The sequence below is a fragment of the Pantherophis guttatus genome, chromosome 8 (genome assembly GCF_059756535.1).
Source record: "Pantherophis guttatus breed Tessera chromosome 8, ASM5975653v1, whole genome shotgun sequence".
Lineage (NCBI taxonomy): Eukaryota > Metazoa > Chordata > Lepidosauria > Squamata > Colubridae > Pantherophis > Pantherophis guttatus.
This window is the reverse complement of record NC_142070.1, coordinates 9,187,939-9,201,858: the sequence shown is the minus strand read 5'-3', so window position 1 is coordinate 9,201,858 and position 13,920 is coordinate 9,187,939. Positions and strand designations below refer to the sequence as shown.

The 13,920-nt window shown below is 47.3% G+C and overlaps 1 protein-coding gene across 1 annotated transcript in view; it reads right to left on the bottom strand.

Annotated features, from left to right (window-relative positions):
- Positions 1–13,920, bottom strand: part of FRAS1 (Fraser extracellular matrix complex subunit 1) — a 447,420-nt gene that overhangs the window by 225,289 nt on the left and 208,211 nt on the right. The window contains exons 14-17 of the mRNA XM_060687010.2: positions 12,266–12,409; positions 9,558–9,698; positions 3,047–3,187; positions 548–721 (exon numbers count right to left, since the gene is read on the bottom strand). Of these exons, the coding sequence (XP_060542993.2) occupies positions 548–721; positions 3,047–3,187; positions 9,558–9,698; positions 12,266–12,409 (600 nt within the window). The remainder of the gene's footprint in view (positions 1–547; positions 722–3,046; positions 3,188–9,557; positions 9,699–12,265; positions 12,410–13,920) is intronic.

Below are 13,920 nucleotides of genomic sequence, written 5' to 3'. Positions count from 1 at the left end.
AATTTTTACTATCGGTTCTGTGGGCGTGGCGTGGCGTGGCTTGGTGGGCGTGACAGGAGAAGGATTCTGCAAAATCTCCATTTCCACCCCACTCCAGGGGGGAGGATACTATAAAATCTCCATTCCCACCCTACTCCAGGGGAAAGATACTGTAAAATCACCATTCCCTCCCCACCCCGTTAACTTGCTTTCCAGCTCTGTTCTCCTGTGTACGGCAACAAAAGAAGACCCAGCCAATCAACTGGGTCTCTGATCAGCTGGGACTCGGGAGGCAGCGAATAGATCAGGGACGGGGCCAATCAGAGGTGGAATTTGCCGGAACTACTCAAAATTTCCGCTACCGGTTCACCAGAACCGCTCAGAACCGGCGGAATACCACCTCTGCATCCTTCCGAGATGGGTAAAATGAGGAGCCAGATTGTTGGGGGCAATAGGCTGACTCTGCAAACTGCTTAGAGAGGGCTGTAAAAGCACTGTAAAGCGATATATACATCTGATTGCTATTGCTAAGTGCTATCAGCTTGGGAGAGAACAGATCTTCGCTCACCTTGGCAAATCCCGTCTTCATTACTGTAGAACTGGGCTCTGCACTGAGGCAAGCAGGCGCCGACGGGCCTCTCCTCAAGGCTCAGGTATGGTTGAAGCTTCTCCTCTGGGTTCGTGCATCGCGTACAGTGTGAATGTTCTGGGCCAACACATGCCCTGCAGGATGAATGGCAACCTACAGAAGAAGAGTCGGGAATGTTGTGATCCAGGCCCGAGTAGTTAGTATTAAAGGCAAACATTCAAAAACAAACAGACTTTATTAGAACAGCTGAGAATTAACTCATTCTCAGCGTAGTCCAAACTAAATTAAAGCACATTCTTCAAAACACCATTCCTCAGTTTATCACCGACCTTGGGATAATTAGGCAAACTGCCAAAAGGCTTTTCTTGGCAAAAGTTCAGAAGCAGAAGACGCTGACGAGAAATGAATACAGTGAAACAAGAAGCAATTCTCTCAACGTTGTTTTCCGGCAAAGAGGCCAAGAGCCGTTGCTGGTCTTTTAAGCCTTAAGGGAGGGGCCAATCATCTCTTGGCCCTACTCCCGAGTCGTCCTCCCTGCTTTACCTGCTTCTGCCTTCTGGCAGCTCTTCTTATGCGTGCACTAGGAACAGGCTCCTCCTGTTCCTCTGCCTCTCTACTGTCAGCCTGTGGAGGCTCCGAAGTCCGCACATCACTCCCCGATGGCCCTGGCCCCATCTCTGCCTCCGACGCAGAGCCCTCATCCGGGCCTTCCCCAGCCTCCAGGACTGGCCCATGTTCTTCCTCAGCCTCATCGCTGTCCGACTCCGCTGCCAGCTCCGCAGGCTGCTGGCGGACCACAACAGGGAAACCAAACCGGACAGGTACAGACTCCAACGGATAATTACAACTGCAGAAAGAACAACTGCAACCAGCCTGCCTCCCACACAAGACCTGTCTATTTGGCGAGTCGGAAAAAGGGCCGAGAAACCCAAACGGTGCTTTTTGTCAGGAGGCAATTAGGCTTTCTTGTTTTTTTTTTCTTTTGAAGAAGTTTCGCTTCTCCTCCAGGAAGCTTCTTCAGCTCTGACAGGATAGTGGGGAATGGAAGGATTGATGGTGTGGGAGTAGGAATGGATTTCCAGAGGGGGAAAAAAATGCAGACAACAGGAGCCATTTGCACCACTCGGGTGATCCTGAACACACAGATAAAACCTCCAAGTGCTTCTTAAAGGATGCAAATGACCAGCTGTCTGCAAGGAAGATAAATCCTTCCAATTCCCCACCATCCTGTCAGAGCTGAAGAAGCTTCTTGAATGAGAAGTGAAACATCTTCAAAAGAAAAAAGAAGAAAGTCCAGTTGCCTCCTAAAAAAGCACCTTTGGGACAACCATGACTTGGATGACTGAGAATCTCTACAGACTTTTAGCTATACAATTTGGGATGAACAACTTTTGAATGGTGTGGGAGTAGGAATGGATTTCCAGAGGGAAAAAATTGCAGACTACAGGAACCATTAGCACTACTCAGATGACCCTGAGGGCACAGATAAACCTCCAAGTGGCCTCAACGATTCTCTAAAAGGATGCAAATGACCAGCTGTCTGCAAGGAAGATAAATCCTTCCCTTCCCCAACATCCTGTCAGAGCTGACGAAGCTTCTTGGAGGAGAAGCGAAACATCTTCAAAAGAAAAAACAAGAAAGTCCAGTTGCCTCCTGAAAAAAGCACCTTTGGGACAACCAGGACCTGGATGACTCAGAATCTCTACAGACTGAGGGCTGAGAAAATATCTGCAGACCTCCTCACATCCTGAACAAAAACTGTTTCAACTCCTCCCCTCAGGATGGCGCTATAGGGCATTGCAGACCAAAACAACTAGAATAAAGACAGGTTTCTCCCCACCTTAGGCCATTGATCTGCTGAACCCCAGGAGAATCTTTCTAAGACATTATTTCAGTTCAACTGGAAATGTGGCTTATGTCGAGCTCAGTCTCTGCTTGACAGTGCATATGGGAGGTGGAAAGGAGGTCGCGGGAATGCAAGCTCAAGGTACCTGGAGGCCGAATGGAGAAGACTCTTCACAGGGTGTGGTGATGGTGGCACCGGGTGTTAGGCGGACGGCTGCGCCAGGGAAAGGATCAACGACAAATGGAGGCAAACGGAGGAGTTAGCGGCGACGGCGGATGATGACGTCATGGGCCGATGTGGGATGTTTGGCAGCCCATTTGAATGCCTCACTGAGCTGAGACTAGATCAGCTGTTCACTGTGGGTGGGACGGGCGGGGCCTGTGCGGACCTATGAAAGGCGCTGAGAGGCGGTTTGCCTCGGAGCTAACTAGCAGCACCAATAAACCATTTGCCAACTCCAGTTTCAGCGTTGATTGTTTGGGGCTGTCGAGGTTTGTCTAGGAGCGCTAAGAGCTTATCTGAAAAATTCTCAGGAGTAATGAAAAACTTTCCAAACATTGAAATCGCAGGAGAGAGTGAATGGGAGAGATTTTATCTTGTTGGCCTATAAAAGACGGGGACATATGGCTTACCTTTACAGAGGTTGTGGTGCTGATAAAAGCCCTCTCCACAAGCGAGGAGACACCGGCCCTGGTAGAAGGCCTGGGGGAAGGAGCAGGAGGTACACTGAGTGGGCAAAGGTCCTGTGCAGCCGGTGCAGGAACTGTGGCAAACTGGGAATGAAGAGAGAAAGAAAATGTCAATCAAACCTTTCACGATTTGGATCTTAGAATAACACAACAGCAGAGTAACAGAATTGGGAGGTCTTCTATTGTTAGAGACCTCACCCACTCACTCCACAGCCTGTTTCTGTTGCTCCCTTCCTCCCTTCTGGGAGGAAATTTCGAAGTAACCTGTTTAATAAATGAAAAAATTAAATAAGATCTATCCTGAAAATAAGCCCTAGCATGATTTTTTTTACGTGTGTGCCAGGGGTGGGTTCTAAATGTTTTTACTACCGGTTCTGTGGGCGTGGCTTATTTTGTGGGTGCGGCTTGGAGGTCATGTGACTAGGTGGGCGTGGCTAGCTGGTCAGAGTCAATTCTGGAAGGTCCTCGCACTTACGACCAGTCCTCGCACTTACGACCCAACTCATTTGTTTGCTTTTAATACTGATCAGCTGTAGGGCAGCCCTTTGAAGCCCCGCGGCAAGAGTTTAAACAGCTTTTTTCCCTCTAGTCATCAGCTGGGACTCAGGAGGCAGCAATAGATTTGGGGTGGGACCAAATAAAAGGTAAGAATAACGTGGGGGGGTGGGAGGGCGAGGAGAACCGGTTCGGTGACGTCATATCGTCACAGCTACCGGCTCAGCTGAACCGGACCGAACCGGGAGGAACCCACCACTGGTGTGTGCCTAATATAAGCTCTACACCACCACCCCCAACACCACCAAATAAGTCCTACTTATGAGCCTGTGTAGCCAGCCAGCCACCCATACTGTCTGGTCAACTGTGTTGCCGCAATCGCGAGGCAAGGCAGGTGTCGGGACGTGAATGGCTGAATGGCACTGGCAAACTACGCAGCCTCCTGCCCCACTGCAAGCAAGCAGAAGTGGGCCTCCTGTACATGGGGGTGGAAGGTAGGAAAGTAAGACACCCCCCCGAAAATAAGCCCTGGTGTTTATTTTGGGGCCCAAAAGAAAATAAGACCCGGTCTTATTTTTGGCGAAACATGGGTATTTCGAGCAGGGCCGCCAGATTCTGTAACAGTTTTGCCATCCGTCTGGTAAACTCGTTAGATTCGTTTTTCTCGCCATGGACAAGTATACATCCTAACTGGGCTCCGTTGTTTCTCCGTGTCATATAATATATGTGGGTATATATATTATATGACACGGCAAGCAATAGCTTCCCAAGCAATAGCAATTATACAGTGCTTACAGCCCCTCTCTAAGCAGTTTACAGAGTCACCCTATTTGCCCCCAACAATCTGGCTCCTCATTTTTATTGAGCTTGGAAGGAGGAAGACTGTGTCAACCTTAAGCCGGTCAGGATCGAACTGCTGGAGTGGGCAGAGTCATCGTTAGGATATGGTATAAGCCTAACAAGTTGTCCAGGCAATATATGTGTGCTATAACTTTAAATGTATTCTGTAACTCTAAGATGTAATTCTGAGTAATTGTACTGCTGAGTCATTGTAATGACTAATGACTGCTGACTGAATGCTGACTGCAATTATCATAATTGTACTGTTGAGTCATTGCACTCCTGACTTCACTTATCTTAAGTGGATAATTACTAGTGTAAACTATATATAAGAAGGAAGCCGAGCTATAGTCATTGTTGGACCTGCTCTCATCATTGCTTGACTTGCTGCTTGACTGGAACTGTTGATTGGAACTGCTCTCATCATGTATGAAGGAGTTCTCATCATGGATGGATATGCTACCATCGTGATTTGTTACCAGTGTTGAATTGCTGTTTATTACCAACTGCTGTTTGTCTGGTAAGAAGATATCTGTAACTTCGGATTGATTTGAATGGCTAAAGACTTGGATTGACTAAAAGACTATGCAACTGTTTTTCACTACAGAATAAAAGCTTTGTTAAATCAGTTTGTATGTATTGTATTCATTGCTCTCAGTACCGTTTTTCTGTGCACTTACTCTGCTGGTTGGTTAACACAACAATATCCTTAACAGTCAGTCTGCAATACTGCATTCTAACCAATGTGCCACTATGGCTGCCTGCCTTCCTTCCTTCCTTCCTTCCTTCCTTCCTTCCTTCCTTCCTTCCTTCCTTCACAAGCAGTAGCACTTAGCCTTATATACTGCTCCACAGTGCTTACAGCCCCTTTCTACGCAGTTTTACAGAGTCACCCTATTTGCCCCCAACAATCTGGCTCCTCATTTTTACTGACCTCAGAAGGATGGAAGGCTGTGTCAACCTCAAGCTGGTCAGGATCGAACTGCTGGCGGTGGGCAGAGTCAGCCTACAATACTGCGTTCTAACCACTGCGCCACCACGGCTCTTGCGTATGGATTGGCTCCTCCAAAAACCTCCCTCCTACCTCGATTCCTGCACCCAAGTGCTATTTAACCAGATAATATGAAGGAAGACTCTTATTTAGAGATGGAGCCCTGTTCAGCTCATCAGTATTCCAGGAAGACTACAGCAGCTGATTTAAGCAAAGGATCTATTCGTTATGCAAAACAGCAACACTAAACAGCAAGCCGGCTTGTTTTTAAATAAAATTCTTCTACTCCCTGACCACTTAATACCAGCGTTGATTTCAATGAAGCTAAAAGCATCGATCATGTAGTGTTTTCACACAACCAAGCATGAAGCTATTACCTGCACACATACACGTACGGTGCATACGAACGCACATACCTATACAGGTAGTCCTCGACTTGCGACCGCAACTGAGCCCAAAAAATCTGTCGCTAAGTGAAACACTTTTTAAAGTGGGCTTTGTCCCATTTTACGGCCTGGCTTGCTTCACAGTTGTTAAGTGAATCGCCACAATGGTTAGGTTAGCAACACGGTTGTTAAGTGAATCTGGCTTCCTCCATTGAGTTTGCGTGTCAGAAGTTCACAAAAGGGGAAATCACATGACCCTGAGCCAACTGTCTCACTTAACAACAGAAATGTTGAGTTCAACCATAGTCATAGGTCGAGGATATTTTCAAATATAGATAATCGTAGATGCTTATTGATCCAAAATAACTTTTTAAGGTTGTTAAGGATATTGTTGTATCCTCTGCTACCATCTGCTAACATATCATTCTGCCAACCAGCAGAGTGTAGAGCACAGAGAAACGTTGCTGAGAGCAATGAATAAGAGATGTGCAAACTGGTTTATCAAAAGTTTACTTTATAGTGAAAAAACAATCTCATAGTCTTTAAATCAATCCAAGCCTTTGCCAGTTAAATCAGTCCAGTGATACAAAATCTTCTTACCACACAAACAGTAGTTGGTTAGAATAACAAACTCACTCTGGTTCACAAACAACAATGGTAGCAGATCCATCCAATCGATGATAGCACAATGATTGCAACTCCACACACAATGGTAGCTTATCATCAACTGAATATGTTACAGTACCTTTCTTAAATACGTTCACAACCAGTGATTATATAATTACAGCATGATTTAGCATTACAATGAATCAGCAGTAAAACTTTAAAGTCACACAATACATATTCATATTAAAGTCACAGAACACATATATTGCCTGGACAACTTGTTAGGCTCAAACCATATCCTAACAAAGGTTCTCCACCAAGGAGGTTCAATGAATTAGTTAGAAATTGAAATTTCTCCGAGTTTCTCCGGAGAAACAGACGTTCTCTTAAGAATGTCTGAAGGGTTACAGTTGCTTCCTATCAGCGACAGGCCAAGTAGTCCTCGATTTACGAAGTCCGTTATTAACCAGGTCATCATGTGACTGACCCATTTTTCATTTTGGGAGGGGGGGGCAGTGTTAAGCAAACTATCATGGTCTTTCAAAGAATCCTCTTGGACATTAATCGAACACAGCAGTCGTTAAGGAAACCCATTGTCCCCCAGGGGGGTATTTTTGCCAGAAACCGGAAGTCATCACTAGTTTACAGCAAAAAAAAATAGTAAATTCTGGTCACATGACCGTCGGACGGGCAGCTGTTGGAATCCTGATCGTAAGCAACAAAGAGGATTAGGGGACTGGAGGCTAAAACATATGAAGAACGGTTGCAGGAACTAGGTATGTCTAGTTTAATGAAAAGAAAGACTAGGGGAGACACGATAGCAGTGTTCCCATATCTCAGGGGCTGCCACAAAGAAGAGGGAGTCAAGCTATTCTCCAAAGCCCCTGAGGGCAGGACAAGAAGCAATGGGTGGAAACTAACCAAGGAGAGAAGCAACTTAGAACTAAGGAGAAATTTCCTGACAATTAGAACGATTAGTCAGTGGAACAACTTGCCTCCAGAAGTTGTGGATGCTCCAACACTGGATGTTTTTAAGAAGATGTTGGATAACCATTTGTCTGAAGTGGTGTAAGGTTTCCTGCCTAAGCAGAGGGTTGGACTAGAAGACCTCCAAGGTCCCTTCCAACTCTGTTATTCTATTGTCTATTGCCCATCTCTTTAATATTGCACAAACTACATTTTGAGGGGATGTCTGTCGTAACTTTAAATAGTCACTAAGAGATTGGTCGTAAGTTGAGGACTACATGTAAGCGTGGCTGGGTAACTGTATGCAAGTGTGGGATCCTTAACCAGAGATTGCCAGAGGAGCTGCAACGAGTAAGAACTGAAGATGAGCAATAACTGGAAGAAACAAAAGTACGCATATAGACTGGGTGAAACCAGGCTTAATAGCAGTAACTGTGAGAGGGATCTTGGAATCTTAGTGGACAACCAATTAAACATGAGCCAACAGTGTGCAGCAGCAGCAGCCAAAAAAGCCAATGCAATCGTAAATTGCATTAACAGAGGGATACAATCAAGATCAAGAAAGGTACTAATACCACTCTATAAAGTCCTAGTAAGACCATACCTAGAATACTGCATCTAGTTTTGGTCACCACACTATAAAAAAGATGTTGAGAGTCTAGAAAAAGTGCAGAAAAGAGCAACCAGGATGATGAGGAGACAGGAGGCTAAAACATGTGATGAACAGTTGCAGGAACTATAGGCATGGCTAGTCTAGTGAAGAGAAGGACCAGGGGAGACATGATAGCAGTCTTCCAATATTTGAAGGGCTGCCACAGAGAGGAGAGGGTCAAGCCATTTGCCAAAGCACCTGAAGGCCAGACAAGGAATAATGGATGGAAACTGATCAAGGAGAGATTCAACCTAGAAATAAGGAGGAATTTTCTGACAGTGAGAACAATCAACCAGTGGAACAGAAGTTGCCTTCAGAAGTTGTGGGAGCTTCACCACTGGAAGCTTTCAAGAAGAGACTGGACTGCCATTTATCAGAAATGGTGTAGGGCAGTGATGGCTAACCTTTTTGCCACCGTGTGCCAGGAAGGGGTGGGGGAGGTTCATGCGCGCACATGCCCACATCCATAATCCTATGCGCCCCGCCCCACCTGTGTGACCCCCCCCTCCCGCTCCTGGCACGTGATGGCCCAGTATGCCCGTTTTTCTTTCTCACCTGGCTCCAGATCCTCTCTATGCATCTGGGGAGGGCGAAAACAGCCTTCCCCACCCCCTTGGAGGCCCTCTGGAGGCCCGAAATGGCCCATTTCCCAACTTCCGGTTGGGCTGGAAGTGACGTTTTTTGCTGTCCCCAGCCTCTAGAGACTCCTAGAGAGGCTCCGGCTGCTCTGTCCCTGTCCCACACACGCACCCCCACAGACGGCCTGGAGTTCATAAGCCACACGACAAAATCTTTGAAGATAAAGCTGGCAGCAACCCAGTGGCTAGCTGCCAATTCAGACTTTACTCACACAAAACAAAGATTAGACTGCAAGCATTCTGATAAAGCAGGCAAAGTTTCAACAATACAAGGATTAGTCCAAACGCAGTCCGACAAGGCAGGCAGAAGTCCAGTAACGCAGAGATCGTGGATTATTTCTAGTTTTTGCTCGTCACCGGCCACCCCACCCACATTTATACCCTGTGGGGTGTGGTCCAGTGACTCAACTAATCTCTGGCACGCCTTCCCCTCTGCTGCGCACGCTTCTCCCTGCGCCACTGCCGAGGATCCAGCCAGCACTTATCTACTTCGTCGCTGTCCACCTGTGGCTGCGGGGATGTGCTTGGCTCTGGGCCTATCTCTTGGCCTTCAGTGTCCTCCGGAGGCATTGCCAGAGAGGAAGGTCCTGGAGAGGGAGGCCTTGCCAACTCCTCTCCCTCACTCTCAGAGTCTGCATCTGTCGATAGCCCAGGCTCAGGCAACGGAGCCACAACACCGGCATGCGCACCAGAGCTGAGCTGGCGTTCCAGGCAACATGGCTACACATGCCATCTGATAGGTTTGCCATCAAGGGTGTAGGGTCTCCTGCTTGGGGGGGGCGGGGGGTTGGACTACAAGGTCCCTTCCAACTCCGTTACTCTGTTAAACAAAAGTTCAATACTCCAAAACCTATTTACAAAGAATTCCCAAGACTCTTACCTCTACATTTGCGGGAACCATCCGCGTAGTAGCCATGGGGACATTCCGACAGGCAGTTGCCATCCAGCAAAACTCGGCCTGAAGCACAGGACAAGCATCTCAGCCGGTCCAGGTAACACCTGTCACAACCTTCCTGGCAAGCTGGCAAAGAGGAGAATCCGATTAGACATAGGTAGCCCTCGGCTTAAAAGCAGTTCATTTAGGGACTGTCCCGAGTTACAACAGCACTGAGAAAAGTGACTTATGCCCATTTTTCACAATGGTGACCGTTGCAGTGTCCTTGTGGTCATGTGTTCAACATCCAGACTGGTTCATATTTAGACGGTTGTAGCATCTCAGAGTCACATGGTCCCCTTTTTTGCGACTTTCTGACAAGCAGAGTCAATGGGGAAAAGCCAGATTCACTTAACAACCATGTTTCTAACTTGACAACTGCAATGAAAGGACATAAAATGGGGCAAAACTCACTTAAATACTGATCTCACTTAACAACACAAATTTTGGGCGCAACTGTGGTCGTAAGCCAAGGACTACTTATAATTAGGTCCCAGGTCGGTAGCTTACTAGGCCTAGCCAAATCTCAGTGAGATTTAAATCCAATTTCTTTTTTACCACTCGTTTTGCAGAGTTCAATTTCCAAGCCTGGAAATGTATGCCCATGCCTGATCATGGGATTAAAATTCAGACAGTTGGAAACGGGCTCCTATTTATGACGGTCGCTGTGTCCCGGGGTCACGCAATCCCCTTTTGCGACCTTCTGATGAGCAAAGTCAATGGTTGGAAGGCAGATTCACTTAACAACCGTGTTACTAACCGAACAACTGCAGCGATGTACTTAACAAGGTCGTGAAACGGGACACACTGTCTCGCTCAGCAACAGAAATATTGGGCTCACTTGTGATCGTAAGCTGAGGACTTACCTGTACTAAGGTAAAGGTAAAGTTTCCCCTCGCACATGTGCTAGTCGTTCCCGACTCTAGGGGGCGGTGCTCATCTCCGTTTCAAAGCCGAAGAGCCAGCGCTGTCCGAAGACGTCTCCGTGGTCATGTGGCCGCCATGACTCAACGCCAAAGGCGCACGGAACGCTGTTACCTTCCCACCAAAGGTGGCCCCCTATTTTTTTCTTCTTGCATTTTTTAACGTGCTTTCAAACTGCTAGGTTGGCAGAAGCCGGGACAAGTAACGGGAGCTCACCCCGTTACGCGGCACTAGGGATTCGAACCGCTGAACTGCCAACCTTTCTATCGGCAAGCTCAGCGTCTTAGCCACTGAGCCACCGCGTCCCTACCTGTACTAGGTAATGGTAAAACGCCGGGGGGGGGGGAATTAATTTATCCTTTCATGAATGCTGTATGAGGATGAGTCCCCCCCCCCAATGGTTCTGTCTCTTATTAAAATTCCCCAAGAGGGCTTGAAAAAGGAGTGGCGTTTTAACACCAAATATTTACGCTAGCAGGTGTGGCCCTCTTCTGCTGATAAACCCACCCTTAACTCCGGATAATGTTGTGTTTGCCGTCTGGTTAAACAAAGTTTTCCCTCAGAAGGGTGACTATGAATTTAAAGGAATGCCTGACCCTGAGGCAAACAGAGAAGTGGGCGAGTTTGTTGTGAAGAGATCGGAGATGGTATGAAAATCTCTTCCCCAAAAAAAGGGTAGTTTCATACATTTTGTGCGTTTGTTGTTGTCTCTCTCCCACAGGCACTCACCTGCGCGCCTACAGGTAGTCCTCGACTTACAACAGTTCGTTTAGTGACCGCCCAAAGTGACAACCGCACTGAAAATGTGACATGTTATTATGACCGTCGCACTTTCACACTTATGACCTTCGCAGCATCCTGATGGACATGTGATCAAAACTCACGTGCTGGGCAACTGCTTCATAGTTATGACCGTTGCTGTGTCCTGAGGTCATGTGATCCCCCCCTTTTTTTGCGAACTTCTGACAAACAAAGTCAATGGGGAAGCAAAATTCACTGAACAACAGTGCTAACTAATTTAACAACTGCAGTTATTCACTGAACAGCTGTGGCAAGAAAGGACATAAAATGAGCCAAAATTCACTTAACAACGGTCTTGCTTAGCAACGGAAATTGAGGGGGCTCAACTGTAGTCGCAAGTCGAGGACTACCCATACAATGTCTTCCTTCTGGACAGTGTAAGTGAGCACGATACAGGTCCTTGACTTATGACTGGTTGCTTAGAGACCGTTCAAAGTCACGACCTGCTTGAAACAGGGGACTTATGACCCGGATCCGGGTCTCACTTAACAACAGGACTCAATTGCGGTCGTAAGTCGAGGACTACCCTGTACTCCAATGGTGGGTTTCACATATTCTTACCACCGATTCGCTCACACGCGCATGTCTTCCGCGCATGAACTTTGCTCGCAAGCACACCTTTCACACATGCGCCCGGCCTCGAAAATGTGGCTAAATAGGATGGCATTACGTCCGTCTGGGCAGGGCCACCTGCAGTTGCCGCAACAGATTCGCCCGAACCGGTCCAAACCGGATGAATACCACCTCTGCTGTACTCTCACCAGCAATGAAGGATGGGGGGTGGGGGAAAGCTTCCACACACACACACACACACACACACCTGATGATCCCCCTCCAACCCTGATACGGGGTAAACAGCTGCACGGATCTCAACAGCTGTCCTTGCTAAAAAGTGAATTAAAGACACGGCACGGCGGGGTGGCTGTTACCTCTGCAAACTCCATCCGTAACGTAGAACCGCTGCCCGCAATTAGCCACGCAGGTGCCTTCCAGTAACGCGAGAGACGGGTCTCGGCAGGTGGAGCAGTTGTTTGCAGTCGGACCCCGGCACGTAGCGCAGGATTCGTGACAAGCTGGAGGCAAAGGGAAACATTTCCAAGTCAATTAGAGCAGCTCCTTTACTGTACTCAGCAGGCATCAATTCTTCTTAATGCTCAAAGAAGACCACCTAGCTAGATAAAAGGGGGAGAGGAGAGGAAAACAAAAAGAAGGGAGTTTCAGGTCTGGAAAAGGCATCATGAAAAGAAGGAGGAGGGGGTGACAGGATAGCAGCGTTCCAGTATCTTAGGGGCGGCCACAAAGAAGAGGGAGTCAAGCTATTCTCCAAAGCACCTGAAGGCAGGACAAGAAGCCATGGATGGAAACTAACCAAGGAGAGAAGCAACTTAGAACTCAGGAGAAATTTCCTGACAGGTAGAACAATGAATCAGTGGAACGACTTGCCTCCAGAAGTTGTGAATGCTCCATCACTGGAAGTTTTTAAGATGATGTTGGATAACCATTCGTCTGAAGTGGTGTGGGGTTTCCTGTCTGGGCAGGGGGTTGGACTACTGGAAGATGGGTTGGGGAGTGGGTGGGCGTAGTATTGGTTCTTCTATTGTGGTTTTATTTCGGTAAACTGCTTGGAGTCACAATGAGTGAGATGGGAGGGAGGGAGGGAGGGAGGGAGGAAAGAAGGAAGGAAGGAAGGAAAGAAGGAAGGAAGGAAGGAAAGAAAGAAGGAAGGAAGGAAGGAAGGAAGGAAGGAAGGAAGGAAGGAAGGAAGGAAGGAAGGAAGGAAGGAAGGAAGGAAGGAAGGAAGGAAGGAAGGAAGGAAGGAAAACCATAGCTGTGCTTACAATCCTACAGCTTTGCTTTGCTTTACACAGACTTGCAAAACTTGTAAACACAGGCAGTTAAAAAGTTACTTTCTTATCATCATCGTAATTGCAGACTGTCACTAAGCAAGTCAGTTGCTAAATGAGGCCGATGTGTATAGGTCCGTGGAAATGGTGCTGTTAAATAAATTAGTTTTGCATCATGGAAGGGAATGGAGAAGGCGAAGGTGAAGGAGGAGAAGGAGAAGGAGAAGGGAGGGAGGAAGGAAGGAGAAGAGAGTGGGGGAGGGAGGGAGAGAGAGGAAGGAAGGAAGGAAGGAAGGAAGGAAGGAAGGAAGGAAGGAAGGAAGGAAGGAAGGAAGGAAGGAAGGAAGGAAGGAAGGAAGGAAGGAAAACCACAGCTGTGCTAACAATCCTACAGCTTTGCTTTCCTTACCGACTTGCAAAACTTGTAAACACAGGCAGTTGAAAAGTTACTTTCTCATCATCATCGTAATTGCAGACTGTCACTAAGCAAGTCAGTTGCTAAATGAGGCCTACCTGTATAGCTCCGTGGAAATGATGCTGTTAAATAAATTAGTTTTGCATCATGGAAGGGAGGGAGGAGGAGGAGAAGTAAGGAAAGAAGGGAGGGAGGGAAGCAAGGAAGGAAGGAGAAGAGAGGGAGAGAGGGAAAGGAAGGAAGGAAGGAAGGAAGGAAGGAAGGAAGGAAGGAAGGAAGGAAGGAAGGAAAGAAGGAAGGAAGGAAGGAAGGAAGGAAGGAAGGA